This window comes from Embiotoca jacksoni, unplaced genomic scaffold (assembly GCF_022577435.1).
Source record: "Embiotoca jacksoni isolate LCO1_2020_lvr unplaced genomic scaffold, fEmbJac1.0.p SCAF_23, whole genome shotgun sequence".
NCBI lineage: Eukaryota > Metazoa > Chordata > Actinopteri > Embiotocidae > Embiotoca > Embiotoca jacksoni.
In genome coordinates, this window is record NW_027185374.1 from 1,210,955 (window position 1) to 1,232,078 (window position 21,124).

The 21,124-nt window shown below is 37.0% G+C and overlaps 2 protein-coding genes across 2 annotated transcripts in view; both read right to left on the reverse strand.

The window, feature by feature from the left end:
- The window catches only part of drc1 (dynein regulatory complex subunit 1 homolog (Chlamydomonas)), a 77,691-nt gene extending 71,278 nt beyond the window's left edge, over positions 1 to 6,413 (reverse strand). The window contains exon 1 of the mRNA XM_069158146.1: positions 6,276 to 6,413. Coding sequence (XP_069014247.1) covers positions 6,276 to 6,286 — 11 coding nt within the window. The 5' untranslated portion in view covers positions 6,287 to 6,413. The remainder of the gene's footprint in view (positions 1 to 6,275) is intronic.
- Positions 6,414 to 12,678: 6,265 nt separating this feature from the next.
- Positions 12,679 to 19,079, reverse strand: ostm1 (osteoclastogenesis associated transmembrane protein 1). The gene is made up of 6 exons (XM_069158147.1): positions 18,650 to 19,079; positions 18,275 to 18,389; positions 16,930 to 17,027; positions 16,740 to 16,850; positions 14,675 to 14,840; positions 12,679 to 13,809 (listed from the first exon to the last, which is right to left on the reverse strand). Exons 1-6 carry the CDS (start codon positions 18,998 to 19,000, stop codon positions 13,754 to 13,756), a joined length of 897 nt encoding a protein of 298 aa, XP_069014248.1. The 5' UTR covers positions 19,001 to 19,079; the 3' UTR covers positions 12,679 to 13,753.
- Between the last annotated feature and the right edge of the window lie 2,045 nt (positions 19,080 to 21,124).

A 21,124-nucleotide genomic window follows, 5' to 3' on the forward strand; every position in this document is an offset into this window, starting at 1 on the left:
TAAATTCCTTTCCAATGTAGTATCTCGTCCAAAACATGGGAAAAAAGTCATACTATAGCATTTTGTCCTAAATAAGAACAAAAAAGTCTCTGTATAGCATGTCGTCCAAAACATGAAAAGTCATACTATATATAGCATGTCGAAAATATCAAAAAAAGTCAAACTTTTGATATTACTCAGGGTCATAGTTGAGAGTCTCCTGAACGGGAATCCAGTCAAAGTTTTGCGCCAGCTATTACGGATTATTTTTAATGAATATTTTAAATTAGGAAATTTCAATTTCAAAATGCAAAAAAAGTGAAATTTGCCTTCGATTTTCTCAGTAACTGTAAGGTATAAACTCTTGATATAAAGTAGGGTCAAAGTCAGGACGGACTTAAACAGGAATCCACTCAATGTTTAACGCTACCTATTCAGGATTTTGTTTTATTCATGTTCAAATGACGGACAAAACACTTTTTGACAATAAAAAATGTGCCTTTAAATTCCTTTCCACTGTAGTATCTTGTCCAAAACATGGGAAAAAAGTCATACTATAGCATTTTGTAAAAAAACAAGAACAAAAAAGTCTCTGTATAGCATGTCGTCCAAAACATGAAAAGTCATACTATATATAGCATGTCGAAAATATCAAAAAAAGTCAAACTTTTGATATTACTCAGGGTCATAGTTGAGAGTCTCCTGAACGGGAATCCAGTCAAAGTTTTGCGCCAGCTATTACGGATTATTTTTAATGAATATTTTAAATTAGGAAATTTCAATTTCAAAATGCAAAAAAAGTGAAATTTGCCTTCGATTTTCTCAGTAACTGTAAGGTATAAACTCTTGATATAAAGTAGGGTCAAAGTCAGGACGGACTTAAACAGGAATCCACTCAATGTTTAACGCTACCTATTCAGGATTTTGTTTTATTCATGTTCAAATGATGGACAAAACACTTTTTGACAATAAAAAATGTGCCTTTAAATTCCTTTCCACTGTAGTATCTTGTCCAAAACATGGGAAAAAAGTCATACTATAGCATTTTGTAAAAAAACAAGAACAAAAAATTCACATTATAGCATGTCGTCCAAAACATGAAAAGTCATACTATAGCATGTCGAAAATATCAAAAAAAGTCAAACTTTTGATATTACTCAGGGTCATAGTTGAGAGTCTCCTGAACAGGAATCCAGTCAAAGTTTTGCGCCAGCTATTACCGATTATTTTTAATGAATATTTTAAATTAGGAAATTTCAATTTCAAAATGCAAAAAAAGTGAAATTTGCCTTCGATTTTCTCAGTAACTGTAAGGTATAAACTCTTGATATAAAGTAGGGTCAAAGTCAGGACGGACTTTTACAGGAATACACTCAATGTTTATTGCCACCTATTCAGGATTTTGTTTTATTCATGTCCAAATGACGGACAAAACACTTTTTGACAATAAAAAATGTCCCTATAAATTCCTTTCGACTGTAGTATCTTGTCCAAAACATGGGAAAAAAGTCATACTATAGCATTTTGTCCAAAATAAGAACAAAAAAGTCACATTATAGCATGTCGTCCAAAACATGAAAAGTCAAACTATAGCATGTCGAAAATATCAAAAAAAGTCAAACTTTTGATATTACTCAGGGTCATAGTTGAGAGTCTCCTGAACGGGAATCCAGTCAAAGTTTTGCGCCAACTATTACGGATTATTTTTAATGAATATTTTAAATTAGGAAATTTCAATGTCAAAATGCAAAAAAAGTGAACTTTGCCTTCGATTTGTTCAGTAACTGTAAGGTATAAACTCTTGATATAAAGCAGGGTCAAAGTTAGGACGGACTTTAACAGCAATCCACTCAATGTTTAATGCCACCTATTCAGGATTTTGTTTTATTCACGTTCAAATGACAGACAAAACACTTTTTGACGATAAAAAATGTCCCTATAAATTCCTTTCCACTGTAGTATCTCGTCCAAAACATGGGAAAAAAGTCATACTATAGCATTTTGTCCAAAATAAGAACAAAAAAGTCACATTATAGCATGTCGTCCAAAACATGAAAAGTCATACTATAGCATGTCGAAAATATGAAAAAAAGTCAAACTTTTGATATTACTCAGGGTCATAGTTGAGAGTCTCCTGAACAGGAATCCAGTCAAAGCTTTGCGCCAGCTATTACGGATTATTTTTAATGAATATTTTAAATTAGGAAATTTCAATTTCAAAATGCAAAAAAAGTGAACTTTGCCTTCGATTTGTTCAGTAACTGTAAGGTATAAACTCTTGATATAAAGTAGGGTCAAAGTTAGGACGGACTTTAACAGGAATACACTCAATGTTTAATGCCACCTATTCAGGATTTTGTTTTATTCACGTTCAAATGACAGACAAAACACTTTTTGACGATAAAAAATGTGCCTTTAAATTCCTATGCACTGTAGTATCTCGTCCAAAACATGGGAAAAAAGTCATACTATAGCATTTTGTCCAAAATAAGAACAAAAAAGTCACATTATAGCATGTCGTCCAAAACATGAAAAGTCATACTATAGCATGTCGAAAATATGAAAAAAAGTCAAACTTTTGATATTACTCAGGGTCATAGTTGAGAGTCTCCTGAACGGGAATCCAGTCAAAGTTTTGCGCCAGCTATTACCGATTATTTTTAATGAATATTTTAAATTAGGAAATTTCAATGTCAAAATGCAAAAAAAGTGAACTTTGCCTTCGATTTTCTCAGTAACTGTGGGGTATAAATTCTTGATATAAAGTAGGGTCAAAGTCAGGACGGACTTTAATAGGAATCCACTCAATGTTTATTGCCACCTATTCAGGATTTTGTTTTATTCATGTTCAAATGACGGACAAAACACTTTTTGACAATAAAAAATGTGCCTTTAAATTCCTTTCCACTGTAGTATCTTGTCCAAAACATGGGAAAAAAGTCATACTATAGCATTTTGTCCAAAATAAGAACAAAAAAGTCACATTATAGCATGTCGTCCAAAACATGAAAAGTCATACTATAGCATGTCGAAAATATCAAAAAAAGTCAAACTTTTGATATTACTCAGGGTCATAGTTGAGAGTCTCCTGAACGGGAATCCAGTCAAAGTTTTGCGCCAGCTATTACGGATTATTTTTAATGAATATTTTAAATTAGGAAATTTCAATTTCAAAATGCAAAAAAAGTGAAATTTGCCTTCGATTTTCTCAGTAACTGTAAGGTATAAACTCTTGATATAAAGTAGGGTCAAAGTCAGGACGGACTTAAACAGGAATCCACTCAATGTTTAACGCTACCTATTCAGGATTTTGTTTTATTCATGTTCAAATGATGGACAAAACACTTTTTGACAATAAAAAATGTGCCTTTAAATTCCTTTCCACTGTAGTATCTTGTCCAAAACATGGGAAAAAAGTCATACTATAGCATTTTGTCCAAAACAAGAACAAAAAAGTCACATTATAGCATGTCGTCCAAAACATGAAAAGTCATACTATAGCATGTCGAAAATATCAAAAAAGTCAAACTTTTGATATTACTCAGGGTCATAGTTGAGAGTCTCCTGAACAGGAATCCAGTCAAAGTTTTGCGCCAGCTATTACGGATTATTTTTAATGAATATTTTAAATTAGGAAATTTCAATTTCAAAATGCAAAAAAAGTGAAATTTGCCTTCGATTTTCTCAGTAACTGTAAGGTATAAACTCTTGATATAAAGTAGGGTCAAAGTCAGGACGGACTTTTACAGGAATACACTCAATGTTTATTGCCACCTATTCAGGATTTTGTTTTATTCATGTCCAAATGACGGACAAAACACTTTTTGACAATAAAAAATGTCCCTATAAATTCCTTTCGACTGTAGTATCTTGTCCAAAACATGGGAAAAAAGTCATACTATAGCATTTTGTCCAAAATAAGAACAAAAAAGTCACATTATAGCATGTCGAAAATATCAAAAAAAGTCAAACTTTTGATATTACTCAGGGTCATAGTTGAGAGTCTCCTGAACGGGAATCCAGTCAAAGTTTTGCGCCAGCTATTACGGATTATTTTTAATGAATATTTTAAATTAGGAAATTTCAATGTCAAAATGCAAAAAAAGTGAACTTTTGCTTCGATTTTCTCAGTAACTGTAAGGTATAAGCTTTTGATATAAAGCAGGGTCAAAGTCAGGCCAGACTTTAACAGGAATCCACTCAATGTTTAATGCCACCTATTCAGGATTTTGTTTTATTCATGTTCAAATGACGGACAAAACACTTTTTGACAATAAAAAATGTGCCTTTAAATTCCTTTCCAATGTAGTATCTCGTCCAAAACATGGGAAAAAAGTCATACTATAGCATTTTGTCCTAAATAAGAACAAAAAAGTTACATTATAGCATGTCGTCCAGAACATGAAAAGTCATACTACAGCATGTCGAAAATATCAAAAAAAGTCAAACTTTTGATATTACTCAGGGTCATAGTTGAGTGTCTCCTGAACAGGAATCCAGTCAAAGTTTTGCGCCAGCTATTACCGATTATTTTTAATGAATATTTTAAATTAGGAAATTTCAATTTCAAAATGCAAAAAAAGTGAAATTTGCCTTCGATTTTCTCAGTAACTGTAAGGTATAAACTCTTGATATAAAGTAGGGTAAAAGTTAGGACGGACTTTGACAGGAATACACTAAATGTTTAATGCCACCTATTCAGGATTTTGTTTTATTCATGTCCAAATGACGGACAAAACACTTTTTGACAATAAAAAATGTGCATATAAATTCCTTTCCAATGTAGTATCTCGTCCAAAACATGGGAAAAAAGTCATACTATAGCATTTTGTCCTAAATAAGAACAAAAAAGTCTCTGTATAGCATGTCGTCCAAAACATGAAAAGTCATACTATAGCATGTCGAAAATATCAAAAAAAGTCAAACTTTTGATATTACTCAGGGTCATAGTTGAGAGTCTCCTGAACGGGAATCCAGTCAAAGTTTTGCGCCAGCTATTACGGATTATTTTTAATGAATATTTTAAATTAGGAAATTTCAATTTCAAAATGCAAAAAAAGTGAAATTTGCCTTCGATTTTCTCAGTAACTGTAAGGTATAAACTCTTGATATAAAGTAGGGTCAAAGTCAGGACGGACTTTTACAGGAATACACTCAATGTTTATTGCCACCTATTCAGGATTTTGTTTTATTCATGTCCAAATGACGGACAAAACACTTTTTGACAATAAAAAATGTGCCTTTAAATTCCTTTCCACTGTAGTATCTCGTCCAAAACATGGGAAAAAAGTCATACTATAGCATTTTGTCCAAAATAAGAACAAAAAAGTCACATTATAGCATGTCGTCCAAAACATGCAAAAAGTTTACTAGTATGATACTTATGTTTGTTTTATGTATTTTTTGGGATATATACATACCACAAGCTTGAATTGAACCCATGACCTTCTTATTGAGGCAGCAGCACAAACCACTGTGCCTGTGGGAGTATACCATATTTTTTGCAGTTTTATTTAACGACATGCCATAGTATGACAACATTTTTGAACGGAAAAAAAAGTCATGTATGACGTTTTCTTTATATTTTAGACAACATACAATAGACTTACTTTTTTATTATTTTTGGGACGAAAATAAACGTCACACTGACTATTTTTTTTATTTTTGTTTTGGACAAAATAAAACATCGTTTGACTTTTTTCATATTTTGGACGAGATACTATAGTATGATTTTTTTTTTCTTCATATTTTAGACAACATGTAGCCTTACATTATTTTGATTTTTGGGACTAAAAAAAAGTCAAACTATAGCCTTGTGTTTTTTCTTATTTTTTGGATGAATACATATATGTTTCAAGCTGGAATTGAACCCACTGTGGTAGTATAACATTGTTTTTATGTTTTATTTAACGACATGCCATAGTATGAATTTTTATTTTTTTCTGACGTTTTCTTCATATTTTAGACAGCACACTATAGTGTATAAAATTAACTATGTTTAATAGAAACAACCTCTTTTTACAGCTTTTTTGCCAGATATAAAACTACAGTGTGTCTGTGTCCAGATGTAAAACCTGAGCTGCAGAACAAAAACAGACGTCACCTTCAAGCTCTAAACCTATCAGGATAAAGTAGTGTCGTCACAGAGGAGGTTCTCCGCCGTTGCAGCCGGAGGAGATCAGCTGTCGCTGCAGCTGCCTGCGAGATTCTAACATCATGTGACAAATGCACCCAAAGTTGTCCGACTCGACTCTGCAGCTCTCACCGACCAGCAAGTCAGACGAAGTCAGGCGCACCTCTCTTTCATCCTGCGGCAGCAGAAGCCATCTCGCTTGGCAGGGATCTGTCGTCCCTGTATGGGTGGTTTTGTTGTTGTTGTTGTTGTTGATGCGTTCGGCAGTCAGGAATGACCGACCAACACCCCGGTGGCTTACTGTGCCAGCTCCCCAGCTGAGGAAGTAGCATGGGTGCAACCAAGTGTACAATTGGGAGAGGGGGAGTCACACGATTAGGTTTTCCTTCACGATGGGAAATAAATTGAAAATAAACAGCAAATAACAAAAGGCTGAACCTTTGATGGTGTTCATAAGAGGAAAATATATCTAACATATTTTCTACTCAATATTGGGGGCACATATTGGTATTTTATAAGTTTTGGGGGGAATACGAACCAACCAAAAAAGCAGTGTGATGATTACCCAAAACATTTTGATTAAAATTTACAAAAAATGTGAAAAATATTTTACAAATTTAACTTGTTAGTTAAAAACTAATTTCAGGTCATGAAGTGAACTTAAATTTCATTCAAAATTACTTGTTTATTTATTAGGTCACTGAATCATTTTATAGAGTGTATACAAGCAATTTTTGCCAAACAATGTTTGATCATGGTGTACTAATGAACACTATGCCTCTGTATGTTCAACTTCCTGCCCCATCTTTCTTATCTTTCAAACAGGCTTATATTTCAAATAGGCTGACTCTACCTGACAGAAATGATGGACTTGTGACTTCCCTCTGACACACAGCAGTACCTGGCCTACATGGAATATGTGAAGCATGCTGAGGAAATGCAGGGTATAAGTAAAAACTGACACTAATGATTTTAGCCTACTATATTATACATGACTTGTTGCTGCCATCTAGTGGCACTAAGGCATGTTTTGGGCTCTCTAAACTAATAAATATTATCAGTCATCTTTTCTAAAAAGGTGTTTTCTGCAAGGCATGGCATCAGAATCTGGCAACTTCAAGGTATTTGTTTAGCAGGGGAAGCTTTATGATGCCCATTTATAAGGGCAAAAAAAAGCACTTTTACAGCATTGCAGGAGGTGTACATGTTCAAAGACAGTCTGAACTGGAGACAGAGCTGGTAGACACATTTTTTTTAACATCTAATAAAAATGTTACGTGAACAGTAAATTAAGTATTTATTATGATTACAAAACTTAAGTGAGGTTTTTTTTTTGGAGAGGAGATTTAAAAGTAAAGTTAATTAGTTAAAGTAAACAAATATCAAATGAAAAATAGGGACCCCTACCAAAAATGATGTGCATCTGTGTGTAATTTTACAAAGCTCACTTCAGGTGGCGCTACTACCTTGTAATGAAAGCTTGAATTCCACAAACTAATATCCATGAAATGTTTAATTTTCAATAATAGTGTGTTTCAGACACATGCAGCAGTCATGTCTCCGTCACTGTCATGTGCGCTGTTCAAAAACAGACTCATATGCACAGAATCTGGACTTCCTTCTTGACCCACACTTCACACAAATGATAAATGTCTTCTCAAGCTGACAGCAAGATGGGCACAGTCTGGTTGCCCACACAAACAAACTCACACGGGTCAGATGTTCTTGCCCTGAAGAGCCCCCTCCCCCCGGCCCTTCCTGCAGCCCTCATGTTCGCCCTCACCCCCTGGGGCACCTCGCCGCTCTTTTGGCCTCAAGTGGCCTCGGTTGCTGCTGAACCACAAGGGATGTAAGTCAGTGAGCGAGGGTTTCTGACATATGATCCAGCATCTGTGATGTCACCAACAGCTGACTTGTCATAAGACCTTTGAGAAAAGGGGGCAAATAAGGAATGAATGAGGAGAAGGCCTTATTTTCAACAGACCCTTAGCTGGAACGCCGAGTGCTTTTGCATCAAGCTGCTGAGATTACAAACTGAATGACTGCCATTAGAGAGTGATTCTATAATCTATCATAATACCATAAGCTAGGGCTTAACAGACTTTGACCCCACTCGCAGGTGTATAATAAGCCCCAGTGTCTGCTAAGTCCTACCCCCAGGGGCATATGTTTACTCCTTGTTCAACAAAGCATCATATTCATTGGTCAGGGGTTGAGAGGTGCATAATCTAAGCCTGACCTTCAGTCAGTTAACTAACTGACAGCTTAAAGTGTTGTTGGTGGTTGGGGTTGCATAACATTTTAAGTCCTAACTAACAGTTTCTTAATATTGCCACAACGAAGAACGCGTTCGCGGCGTCGTAACATGGGATGTAGTGTAGAGGATGCAGGAGAGGGGAGGATGACTGCAGAGGACAGGAGAAAATACAGAAATACAAAGGCATTTAGTCTGGAGGAGGCCATGACCTTGTCAAAGAACAGCAAAACAGTCATTTAACAAAAAATGAGATTTTATAAAACAGAAGGCCAGATTCACAAGCAACATGAAGAGCATCCCCCTGCTCTTCAAATATGAAATGTACTGGCCTTGTCTCAAGGTAACATGTGCAAAGGGAAGCATGTTTTTGCCATCAGTGGAGCACACATTGCAAACAGGCATACAGTATTTTTTTCCCCAACATAACTCTAAATTCTTAACTACATAATTTCAGTGGGTAGAGTGGCAAACACAGATGCAGATATGGAGAAAGACAACGTGTCTATTGCAGGAAACAAATACAATTCATGCTGCATGGACAATTGTTGTATGTTGTTGTATGTATTGTTGTTGTAGTAAATAAAAGGTTCTCAAGGTCTGCGCAGTAGTGGCTCCTCAGCAGTCTCTTGAAGTCTTCATTTTAGGTTAGGTTAGGTTAGGTAGGTTTTTTTTTAGGTATTAACGTCTTTCAGTTTTGTCATTTTGTCATTATTTCAAACATCAATAATCTTCAATTCAGCTTCAATTGTCATGCTCCAACAGTTTTGCTTTTTTTTTTCCTCCTCAGCTTTAAATAAATCAACTGACGAGTTCAAACATAACACAAGCTGAGAGCTCAGGATAAAGGAATAAATGGTTTCATCAAAATATCTATTTTAAAGTCCACACGTTAGCATTCAAGACAGACATTTACAGGTAATTCACAGATTTTATCAAACAATGAATGTGTCGATATCAGCAATGACATTATACACACTGCATTTAATAAAACTGCATTGAATATAGTTTTAGAATAAACCTTATGGTTTCCATCACACATATCTTAAGGTAAACAACTATTGCACTTTAGACTATTGCATAAAATTAAACTATGCAAAAATTTCTGACCATTTTGAATGTAAATTATAATGCAATACCAGTTCTAATTAATGATATGTTAGTTTGTAAATGTACATTTTAGTTTTTATTGCTGTATTTTGTCTTTTTTGGTTGTAGTACAAGATGATAAAATAACTGAGATTTGCATAGCTCAGCACATTTTTATCCCACTTTAATCCAGTAAAGAGCATATAAACTGTCACATTTACAGTAGAATTATTCTTGCAGTCATATTTAAAATCAAAGCTCTTTGTGAGTGGATTAGGTGTGCAATCATTTTACATGGCATTACACCATAATTACCAGTGGATTGTATTTTTTCCTGCACTGCAGTCAATTCACAGAGAAGGTAAAAAAAAAAATTAAAAAAAAATAACTGCCTCCATCACTGCAGTTTGTTATAAACTGATGGGGCAAAAAAAAAAGATGCTGTTTGACACATCAGTTAAAATAAAAGTGTTCTTTTTGCAGAAAAATTCAAAATCACCCACTCTGTTACGCTAACAATATACACTCCAAAACAGACTGTTAACAAAGCCAGTTCTGCCTTTCAAGGTGAAGTATGTTGCTCCAAAGATTATAGGAAATATATGTTATAGATAAAAAAAAAACTCCCTTCTTCCCCAAACCACAGAGACTGCACAGGACAGCATTTTACAGTGCAGCTCCAGATCTGTTTTGATCCTAACTCCATTCATTATGCAGACTTGAGATGTAAATATGAAGAAATGCATTAATTTAAAGTGTATCAATTTGTTTTGTAGGTGTAAATTCATCTACATGCACTTAAAAAACTATCTATCTTTATTAGCAATTTCTAGTGCACTTATGACTCCTATGGTAAAACATGATGTAAAATAGGCCATGGACCTTGACTATAAACTGCTGTGGAAAGTGTAAAGTTGGCTACATTTACATTTTATTACTGTAGTTAAGTACAGATTGGATTTGATGCTACTTAATACTTAATATTTGACTATCTGGCTGTTCAGATCAGTTTTTACAATATGATGCCTACTTATAGTTTAATGCACCCAACATAATAAAACATACAGTTAAAGAGACACACACAAAAACACTATGCTTCAAATATTACGTGTCACATGGTTCCCCCCCCCCCTTAAAAAAAAAAAAGTTTGGTTAAGTAATGGTGACAAATATACTCCTTCTAATTGAAAAATCATGTTGCTAAGAATGTGCAAATATTGGATCATTCATTTTAAAAATGAAACTGGATAGATGTGTCCTACTTCTTTACGAGTGTGTGGGGGTTTGAGGTTTCCACTTTCCTCACTGGGCTTGTATAAATTGCATATTGGCACTGGATTAGTTGTGATGTCACAAAATCTTGTTAGTGTCTGCACAGCATGGGCGAACTTTCCCTCCTCCAACACATTAATCTATACCCCAATCTGCAAATAGCCAATATCATTCTGCTAGGTGAAGCTCAAACTGTTTGAAAAAATGTTGTTGAGTAAATGGACTTTAATATCTGTGAGTGCTTATAGGCCAGCATGTTAAGGTACCAATAATAATTCAATGATTACTAATGCACCTTGAGCCATTCTCTTTAAGGTTTTTGTTTAAGTACACCTACATTTTGCAACCATTTATGTAAATCTGAATGCGCATTTCTATTATTTGCACTGTAGTAGTGTTACAGTTTTAGAAGTAGGCCTAAATAAAAGATCTGAATACTTCTTCTAGCACTAATTTGATGCCTAATTCTCTGAATCCACTAGAAATCCCGTTTTTCCATCTGTCCTCTCCGTCACGTGGCAGCCCTCCGCTCCTTTTCACCGGGAGTTTTTCTTGACTTTCAGCCCCGCTTAAAGACCCGGCGTGCCTCCGAAAAGCAACGAGGCTTAACAGGAATCAAAGCTGTCATTCTTGAGCTCCGGGCCGCGCCGCACACGAGCCGCTCAACACACTTCACTGTGCGGGAGCGCAAATGACAAAAGCCGGTGTTCTCAGCCGCTCTGCTGGCCGCAACCGGATCATATGACTCGGCGTATCCGTAATGCTCTTACAGAGCTGCTGATGGCCAGCAGTGGCTGCGCTCCATAAGACCAAAAAGCCAAAGGAGTTTAACGGATGTGTTGCTGCGATTATTCGGCCAAGTATCTGTATCCCACATTTGGATTACCTGCTAATGACGGAGGAAAAGCCTCGTTGCAAGAAACACAAGGCCACGTAACCTGAGAACAAGGGCCAGTCCTGTGTGAAGAAACAGCTTTAACCACAGTACAGCATGGGTTCATTAGCCTTAATGTAACTGCAGCTGCTGCTGGTTGCTGTTCAGACCCAGCAATATGAAAATACTCTAAGTAAAAACCTCTGCACTTAAAATATCATGATGTGGGAGTAGAGTGATATTACAAGATGTAGCTTACTAAAAATAAAAATAAAAAAGTAGATGAACCCCTTCTGGAGATGCTTTTCTGTCATATTATTTCATATAGATGCAGTGGTTGAAGAGGTATTCAGATCCATTACTTCAATAAAAGCACAGCAGTGTAAAAATAGCCTGTTCATTACAAGTAGGAGTTCTGCATGAAAAATCATATTTAAGTAAACAGTATCAGTCTTGAAGTAAAAATTACTGGTTTGGTCCCTCTGACTGATACATTTTTGTATATGCAATCATTAGTTTATCAATGATAAAATATATTTGTGCATGTCACTGTTAAAGCTGCTGCAGGTGAAGCTGGTTTGAACTTCTTTATGGTCAGTTGTATAACCAGGGAGGAAAGAAGGAATAACAAAGTTCTGATACACAAATCAGTTTTGTTTTTTTTCTGTGATATTTGCTGAAATATTAGATTATTTGAACATTTATTGAAATAACATCATATCTACTATATCATTCAACATCACAATTTGGTGGAGCTGTTAACAACTCGGACATCTGAAATGTGACCCTAACTACACACTGATTCTTATAGGACTTTAGAAGATAAACAGGTTGGAAACTGTCTCCCACCATAGACAATATAAAAACATCACAGATGCATTAAGAGGCATTTTTAAAGTTGTAGTTGATTAATGTGAAATTATTATTTTTATTTTTTTTAAATGCATCATTGTATAAAATCAGCACAGATTTTGGATAAAAGTGTTCAATGTCTTTATTGAAAGTAGAAGCTGTCAAATAAATGTAGTAGAGTAGAAAAATCCAGGTGAAAAAAAAAAGTAAGAGCATTAAAAAAAAATCTAAATAAAGCAGTCCTGAAGCATGTTTATGACATAAAATTATTTATTTGGGTTTATGCATTAAAAATTAAGGTTTACATTACTTCATAGCACATTCATCAACTCGGCACTCCTAAAAAAAAAGACGACATTATCATAAGCAGCTCATGAACCCTTAACAAATTTATTTAAACATCAGGGGAAAATGACAACAAAGCACATTAAAAGCTTTATGCAACTACAAAAAACACTGACTAGTAAACAGGTAACATCACAGTGTGGTACTTTGGAGAGCTCTTACATTATGTGTGGTATGTCTTTATTTACTCCCCACCCCTGATGTGCAACCCCTCTTCTTACAGCGGATACATGTCACCACTAATGGACATCAAGTGCTTCCTTTTTTGCAGGTCTCCTCTGGACATACATTAGAGACAGAAAAACCCATTTCTCAATCCATAAATAGACACACACTCACACAGACAGACAGACAGACAGACAAGACACACACACACACACACACACACACACACACACACACACACACACACACACACACAGTATTCAAGCCACTCGCTCTCTCAAGTGACCACAATGATGCAGTGAAAAACCTGAAGATTGTTAGTGAGAAAAAAGAAAAAAAAAAGGAAGGAGAGGCCACTGCTATCTGTGAAACATGAACAAACATATGATTAGAAGTTCATAGTTAGATTGATTATAACCCAAGTACTGCTTTTATAGAGACCCATAATGTTTAAACTTGACAAACTTCAGTCAATCACACCCTGTGAGCAATTTCTATCAGAAAATCCAAAATATTTCAGTTTGATGTGTCCCAACACCAATTCCTACATTTTGAGGAAAAAGTTATTAATGTGCCCAAAGTCTGTTCAGTGCATGACAAAACTGGAGTGCATTTCACTTTCAACTTCATGTGTTTAGATCGTTGAGGTCCTCCGAATCCTGTTTGGTATCACAGCAGGGGAGGCTGCTGCTGAGTCCTCTACATTCATGGAGGTCAGTCACACCTCAGTGAGAAAACAAATGTTCCTCCAGGTTGTAACTGTTCTGCACTTCAGTCATCTGTGTCCTCTTCAGCTCAGTTTGTCCTGAATGTTCATCAGACTGTTGTATGACTTTGCTCGCTTGGCTGTGAAGACAGAACCCCCATTACTATGCAGAAATTATGTTTGAGAAGATAAATTACTTTAGGTGACCTCTTTAACTCGAAACTATTCTAGTGACTCGTGTCCAATGTTTTTATTAAATTGTTTTGTGTATCAACTGTTGTCAGAGAGAAGACACGATGATTGCTGTGAACTGAGGGGAAATAACGACACTAACAGGATGCCTGACAGACCACGAACATCAATGGGCCTCATGCAAAAACATTTATGTATCAATAAATGTCTGATTAAAATCTTTATGTTACTTTACTTTTTCCTGAGGTTTATTTATAGGAGTGCTCAAAGTCAACAAAGCTCTTGTATCTGCAGAAACTTGCTTCCTCATTTCCACCAGATCAAGATCACTTGTTCATGAGAAGATACGAGTTTGTGAGACGTCATCATGTATCAACATGTTTGGCCACCTGTTGCATCATCAAACATGAAAGCTTGTAAATTTGGTTTGTTCCAAAGAAATATAATCTATTGCACAAGAAAACTGGTTAATATCAAAGTCTCTTAAATCACGTGAACGTAACAACAAATATGTGTTCATGAGGAAGTCCTGCACGCTGCCCGTTGTGTCCTTGACCATCACAAGGTAGAAAGCTCCAAACCAATGCCTTTAAAATGTTCCTTAAGTCTTGGGAAACGCCCTCAAATACTTCAAGGTTACCACCGTCCATCCACAGACAAAAAATAAATCCTTAAACCTCATCTATGATCCTGAGCCAAACCCCAATATCACAGTCAGTCAGGTCCCCCCTCCACAAAGACCCCGAACCTCTCAAAACCCTGTCAAAAAATCTCTCTGTGTGTGACAATAGGCGAATTAAGCTGGTTACTCACGGTGTATGAGCTTGCGTTTCTTTTGTTCCGAGTGAAGGAAGCTGCTCAAGTAGAAGATGATGGGCAGAAAGAGCATGAAGCTGGACACAGCGATGACAGGCACCGTCTCCTCACGGGGGAAGGAACAATTGAAAGTCTTACTCCACAGTTTGCGGGTCATATTCATCTGAAAAGAGGAAGGTGCCACACTCAACATAAACTTCAGTTGATCAGAAAGATGGAACAGAGTTACAATTATTTCAACTCTCTTCGGCTTCTGCTTCTGTGTTTTGTACAAAAAACTACTTTCCTTCATTTCAAAGACGTAATTAGTTTTTTTCTGTGTTCTTCTGTGTCTTGAATTTCCGGTCACATGATATTTCACACAATATGATTTGTTTTTCTTTCTCTAATGTCAATGGGCTTTTTTTTTTTCTTCAGTTTTCAGTGAAATATTATAAATATATTTTAACAAGAAAAATAAAAATAAAAACATATCCTGCAGTGTGGAATTTAAGTCCACTTCTTCGGGTAGTGACAGTAATTACAAAAACATGTAATAGCTACCTAGTCTTCTCCAAATATTTTGCAAATACCAACCTGTCCTAGAGCAGAAACGGGACGTCCACGTCTGCCCTCAGTCCCTTCGGTTTTTCAGCGCTCTCCACCGAGGGAAAGCTACGCTGATGACTATCCCTTTTTGTGCTCGCCATCATTTTATTTATTTTTTTTAACCCTAATCGTCGCTCTGAATGCTGAGGGTTCTATTTTTTTATTTTATTTGACCATATCTAGATAATTTAATCCAGAACATTTTTTGGACACTTATTCGGGTTTTCCACCCTTCAGTTCTAACATAAGAATCAGTGCTGGGTGACATAGAGCGCATCCCTACCTGTACCAGCACAGGGATGTCTCACCAGACACCAGATATAATCGGTGGTGATCGTTTTAATGAGCACCGTGTGAACTAATTTGGCGAGGACTTAAATATAAAGGATCTTCATTTACGTGTCGAAGTCCCGTACCATAGCTTTAATACAAAATATTATCAAGTGGGAGAAGACACGTCTTTTAATATATTAACAACTACTTATGTGACTGAGATCATTGCCAAAATGAACAACTCCACCTGCTCCTTTGACGTCATTCCCACCAACTTCCTTAAAGAAACACTGGCCACAACCTGTCCATTCCTGGTGAACTCTTCACTCTCATCGGGCATCGTTCCTGATTATTTTAAAACAGCAGTTGTACAGCCTTTACTTAAAAAACCTACACTCGACCCTGAAACTCAATCATTTCCAGACAATTTCTAAACTCCCATTTCTTGCAAAGGTCCTTGAAAAAGCTGAACAAATGATTTATTCTATGAATGTCAATGGTCCCCTTGAAAAATTTCAGTCATGTTTTAGGAAGGGTCATAGAACAGAAACTGCACTCGTCAGGGTTTTAAATGATCTTCTTTTAGCAGCTGACTGTTCAACACACTATTTTACTCCTGTTGGACCTTTCTGCAGCTTTCTAACTGCTGATCATAGCATTTTAATTAAACGTCTTAAAAATTGGGTGGGTATTTCAGGCTTGGTTTTAGATTGGTTTAAATCTTATCTTTCAGGGAGGTCATTCTGTGTATAAAATTGGGAATTTTAAATCAGCACCAGCACTGCTACTATATAGAGTTCCACAGGGTTCTGTTCTTGGACCGTTACTATTCTCTATCGACATGCTGCCTCTCGGTCATATAATAAAAAAAACACAATATCAATTACCATTTCTATACCGATGATACACGGAGCAAATCCATCGGTTGAAGCGGTCTACAGATGTGTTAAAAGTTTTCAAAACAGAAAGTAAGTTGAACCTTGTGTTGTGTCTACGACTGAATGTTTAAGCTTGATGATTAATGAACAACTTGGTACAACTTCTGGGAATGTGAGACAAAACTTTCCTGACCACATTATCTTATCAATGGAAGAAGGCCTTTCTGACAAATTCTCCTTCAGTAGATTCCTCTGCGGGGTGCAGCTTTGTCTTTTCCTATCTTAAAGAGGAGTTCCGTACATCTCTGCTCCTGCATACATACCCCATCCTCGATGTCGATGCACAGAGCGTGATTCTTCTCCATTTTGCTGTACATATCATTCAGGCTTTTGTATGTGCTCTTACAGCTCTTGCACAGCTCCGTGTGGTTCCCCTGTGTGGAGGACAGTCATCACAGTTAACTTCTGATCATAAACTCATCATAGACAGACAGACGTCGTCGCCCAGTTCACCTGGCGATACTTGTCAAAGCAGGTGATGGTTTGGTTGAGAGCGGTCATGAAGAGCAGCGTGTCGTTGGTCAGGCCCTGGAACCCTTTAGTGATGCAGCCTGCACAACAGGAAACAAAAACAATCAACCGGACGCTCGACGAAAGAAAGATTCATGATGGTATTTTAGTGGATTGATAACATCAATCATCCTCCCCTGCTTTACTCAAAATTTTAACCAAGTTACAGTTATTTTGGTTCAACAATACAAACAATCATTCCAACAGCCTCTGAATGTTATTAGATGTCAGAGAAAAGCTGGATGCAGAAACCATCATTATAAATCAGATTTTCCAAGAAGAAAATACCACAAATTCCCCACTGTAGTTCCTGAATTTGAATTGTGAAGATTTGCTGCTTTTCTTTATTTTATGGGATATTAAACTAAATATATTTAGGTTTTAAATTGTCAGAGGAAACAAGCTTTTTAAGGACATCATCTTGGGCTTTAGAACATATTAAGGTGCATTTTTTTATACTAATTTCTGACACTTTTTGAATTAAATAAAATATTCATAGCACAGAGTTGGTGACGCGTTTTCCATCACCGTCCCAGAGAAGGTAGGCAAAGCTAAAGCAACAGGCTCGCTTTTCAACTACCAAATGAATGACGTCACACACACTGTCTGGATCTCTGGGAAATGAAGTCCCAAAAAAAACCACAGCTATAATCACAGTTTATCACCAGAAGTGCCACCAAAGAGCACAAATCTTTGAGATTGTTACTTTAACAAACCAAATGCGCTTGGATGAGACGATCATGATTGAAATCAGGGTCTCGAGCTACAATCTCTATCTATTAATATCACATACTCAATCATAGTGACAGCTGTGTAGTAGATCTGGTGGCTGGATTATATTTTATTCCATATTGCTGGAGTTTTATATGTCATAAGCTACTGGATGCTTGCATTTCCCTTGGGATCAACGACATATCTATCTATCTATCTATCTATCTATCTATCTATCTATCTATCTATCTATTATCTATCTATCTATCTATTATCTATCTATCTATCTATCTATTATCTATCTATCTATCTATCTATCTATCTATCTATCTATCTATCTATCGCAATTATGTCCTAAAGTCACAAACTGCCCACTAGCTATGAGGACAGCTGGAATTTCCAGTCAACAAAATGAAAGTCAGATGTTTGACATTGAAAACACTGAATAGTGCTGAAACGTGGCTCTTTGACCACATGTTGTACACCCATCAAAAGTTCAGAGAAATGCCCTCTTTCCTCATAACACAGACACATGATTTAACCTGATGGTGACCTCTTTGTTTTGGAGCACACTTACTCTCACAGTTGGATTTGCTCCACACGTCCACCTGGTTCTGGTACAGCAGGTAAACCAGCATCAGCCGGTCGCTGCGCAGGATGCTCTCCCTGCAGCTCGTATTACCAGAACCCACCTGAGGACACACAGGCACACCGTGGACTCAACCACACTACCTGCACAGGTGTTACACACCGGTTTAAAGATCAGCTGGACGCGTCAGCTTCCTGCTGGTTTCAACTCAAGGAGATAAAATGTCGTTTCCTCAAAGTTCGTTAGTCACGAGTCACATCACAAGACTCGTGACTAACGAGACGACTGCGCATAAACGAGGCCTGTGCTCTTTACTGGACTTTACTGCGGACACGAACACATGACTTTGTGTTTGGTCGGTACCTGGTCTGATGAGATGTTCGCGTAGATGTCCAGGAGGCTGCCATAACTGGAGAAACAGGTCTGGCACACTTTGACGGGCCGCGCAACGGCCACCAAGCACTTGGTGTGGGACACGTACCGCTGGCCAAATGTCTTCAGCAGCTCGCCGCAGTGTTCGCTGATCTCCAGGTCCTCTGGGAAGGAGGACAGCAGGCTGAGGGGGGAGAAGGAGTCCACGGCACCAGGCCTGGACACAGGAGCGTTGGCCGCAGCTCCCTGTTTATCCGCGGAGTCCGAGGCGGCGAGCTTCACGACAGCGTGAATACTGAGCACCAACAATACCGAAAACAAACCGGGTTTATGAAACGACATGGCTGAAAACGAGGGTAGCTGCTCTCTGGCTTTCACTCATGATGATCACAACCCACGGTTTCCTGGTTCCCCCCCCCGATGTGATCATATGACTGTGGTGTGAAATCTCGCGAGAGCGCACCACTCCTGCATATCCTCCATGCGAATTAGTAGTAGGGACCTAATTGCCTCCTGGTTGTGAAAGTGACTTTCAAGTGTGCTGTTCATTTTAGTTTACCAGACTTTTATTACACTTTAACTCTTTTTTTTTTAAGTAGGCTACAGTCCTTCCACCATTATTTTACACCTCTTTAGTTAATGTTGGCTTTTGACTTCTGTTCTCTTTTCACTGTTGCCTTTTCGTCATCATGCGTAATAGTTCACGCCAACTCTGTGAAGCAATGAAAAACAGTACAAGGCATCTTGTCTCACTTTGTTCAGAAAAAATAAATGTTCTGGTAGGAGGCTATACAAAACAATCATCTATCTGTCTGTCTGTCTGTCTGTCTGTGCAATTGACACAGTAGTGGAGCTCACATATTTGTGTAAGGAGGAGGTGTGAGTGTGCGAGCGTGTTGGAAAGAGATCCTCTTGGCCTCCTCATTATCTGCGGGTTTATGACACCATCCAATTTTGCAATGTGCGCTCGGCACGGAGCAAATAATCACAGAGTCAAGGTAAACGATTTGGGCTCCAATCCTGATTGTGATAATTGTCAAAAACCCCCTCGAATCAAGCAACTGCAGTCAATGGTCGTTAATGTGAAATTAGTGGCTCTTGATAGCTCGCAGGCCGCATCAATTCTGCAGTCATCAGAGCCTAATGAAAATAAGGGGGAGAGAATGCGCGCAGCATTAGCGGTCTATTCTGATGCCTGCGCACAACTCCACTGATAAATATGGATTCTGGCCCCTGATGCTCCTCTCACAGCACATAGCACCGGCAGCTCATTAACTCTTCTTCTCCTGACCAGAGTTCACCTAATTGTTCAGATGTTCCCCATTGCTGTATTATATTGTAGTGTGGCTCTTAGAAAGAAGACGTGATTACAACGTAAACCCTTTATGAGCTTGGGTTTTTTTTTTTGGTTTTTTTTTTACAGTGTGGATGGTTACACCTCAGCTTTTAGCATTTTTTCAAAAATCACTTCAAAATTTGTTACCTATTTACTATAGGCTTAAATCTTTTTATTATTATTATTATTATTATTATTATTATTATTATTATTATTATTACCATTCAATACGTTTCAGCCTGTACTAATCACATTATTCACAAAGTTTTAGACTCTTCTTTAATCAGCAGAGCACCAAGTGAAATTGGCATATCATCACTATTTGAGATGACCGTTATTGTCAGATGGCAGAAAATGCCTTCATTAGCATGTGATAGATAGATAGAGAAACCAAGAGGACAAAAATCACTAATTAGGTCCATAAATTAGATGATGTGATGATGAGAGCCCTTCAGAAGAGATGGTGAGATTCAGTTCTGAGAATCTCCTCATAATTTGGAGAACAATATACAGATATTGGCTTATAGTAGGCTGCAAAAAAGAAAGAAGAAAGGCTTTACTTATAAATGATTTAGGAGAAGGCTACAGACTGAAGCTGTATAGGCCACCATAAGTCTAAAAGAAAAGAGGAAATCCCCAGTTGAAGGACAAATATTTTTCTTTACTAATACAGAACAATACTCCATCTAAAAAAAAAAATGCATTTAAAACCCAACATAAGTAAAAGAACAGAACTTTTATCAACAAACTATCAAAAGTCAAAAATACTCCTATAGCCCCGGTGGGACTTGTAGGATATATTATTTAATTGTTACTGTAATATGGAAGCACTGTTGTGGAAGCATGCGTGTCACTGATATGGCAAGTTAAGGTGGTTCAAGTTTTAACTGTTCTATATATCTATAATCCAGTGGTTCCTAACCTTGGACTCTGCACCATTCATTACATGAATGAGGTCATGAGGTGATGGGATAAAAAATAAAAAAAATAATACAAGACCTGCTACCATCATTTCTTTCATCTTTGCCAATAAATTGCATTTTAGCATGTTTACTGTCAAAAGTCGTTCTGGCTAAATGAAACTGTGTTCAAAGTAGAAACAACCAGCCTACAGTCTGAATTAACAATCG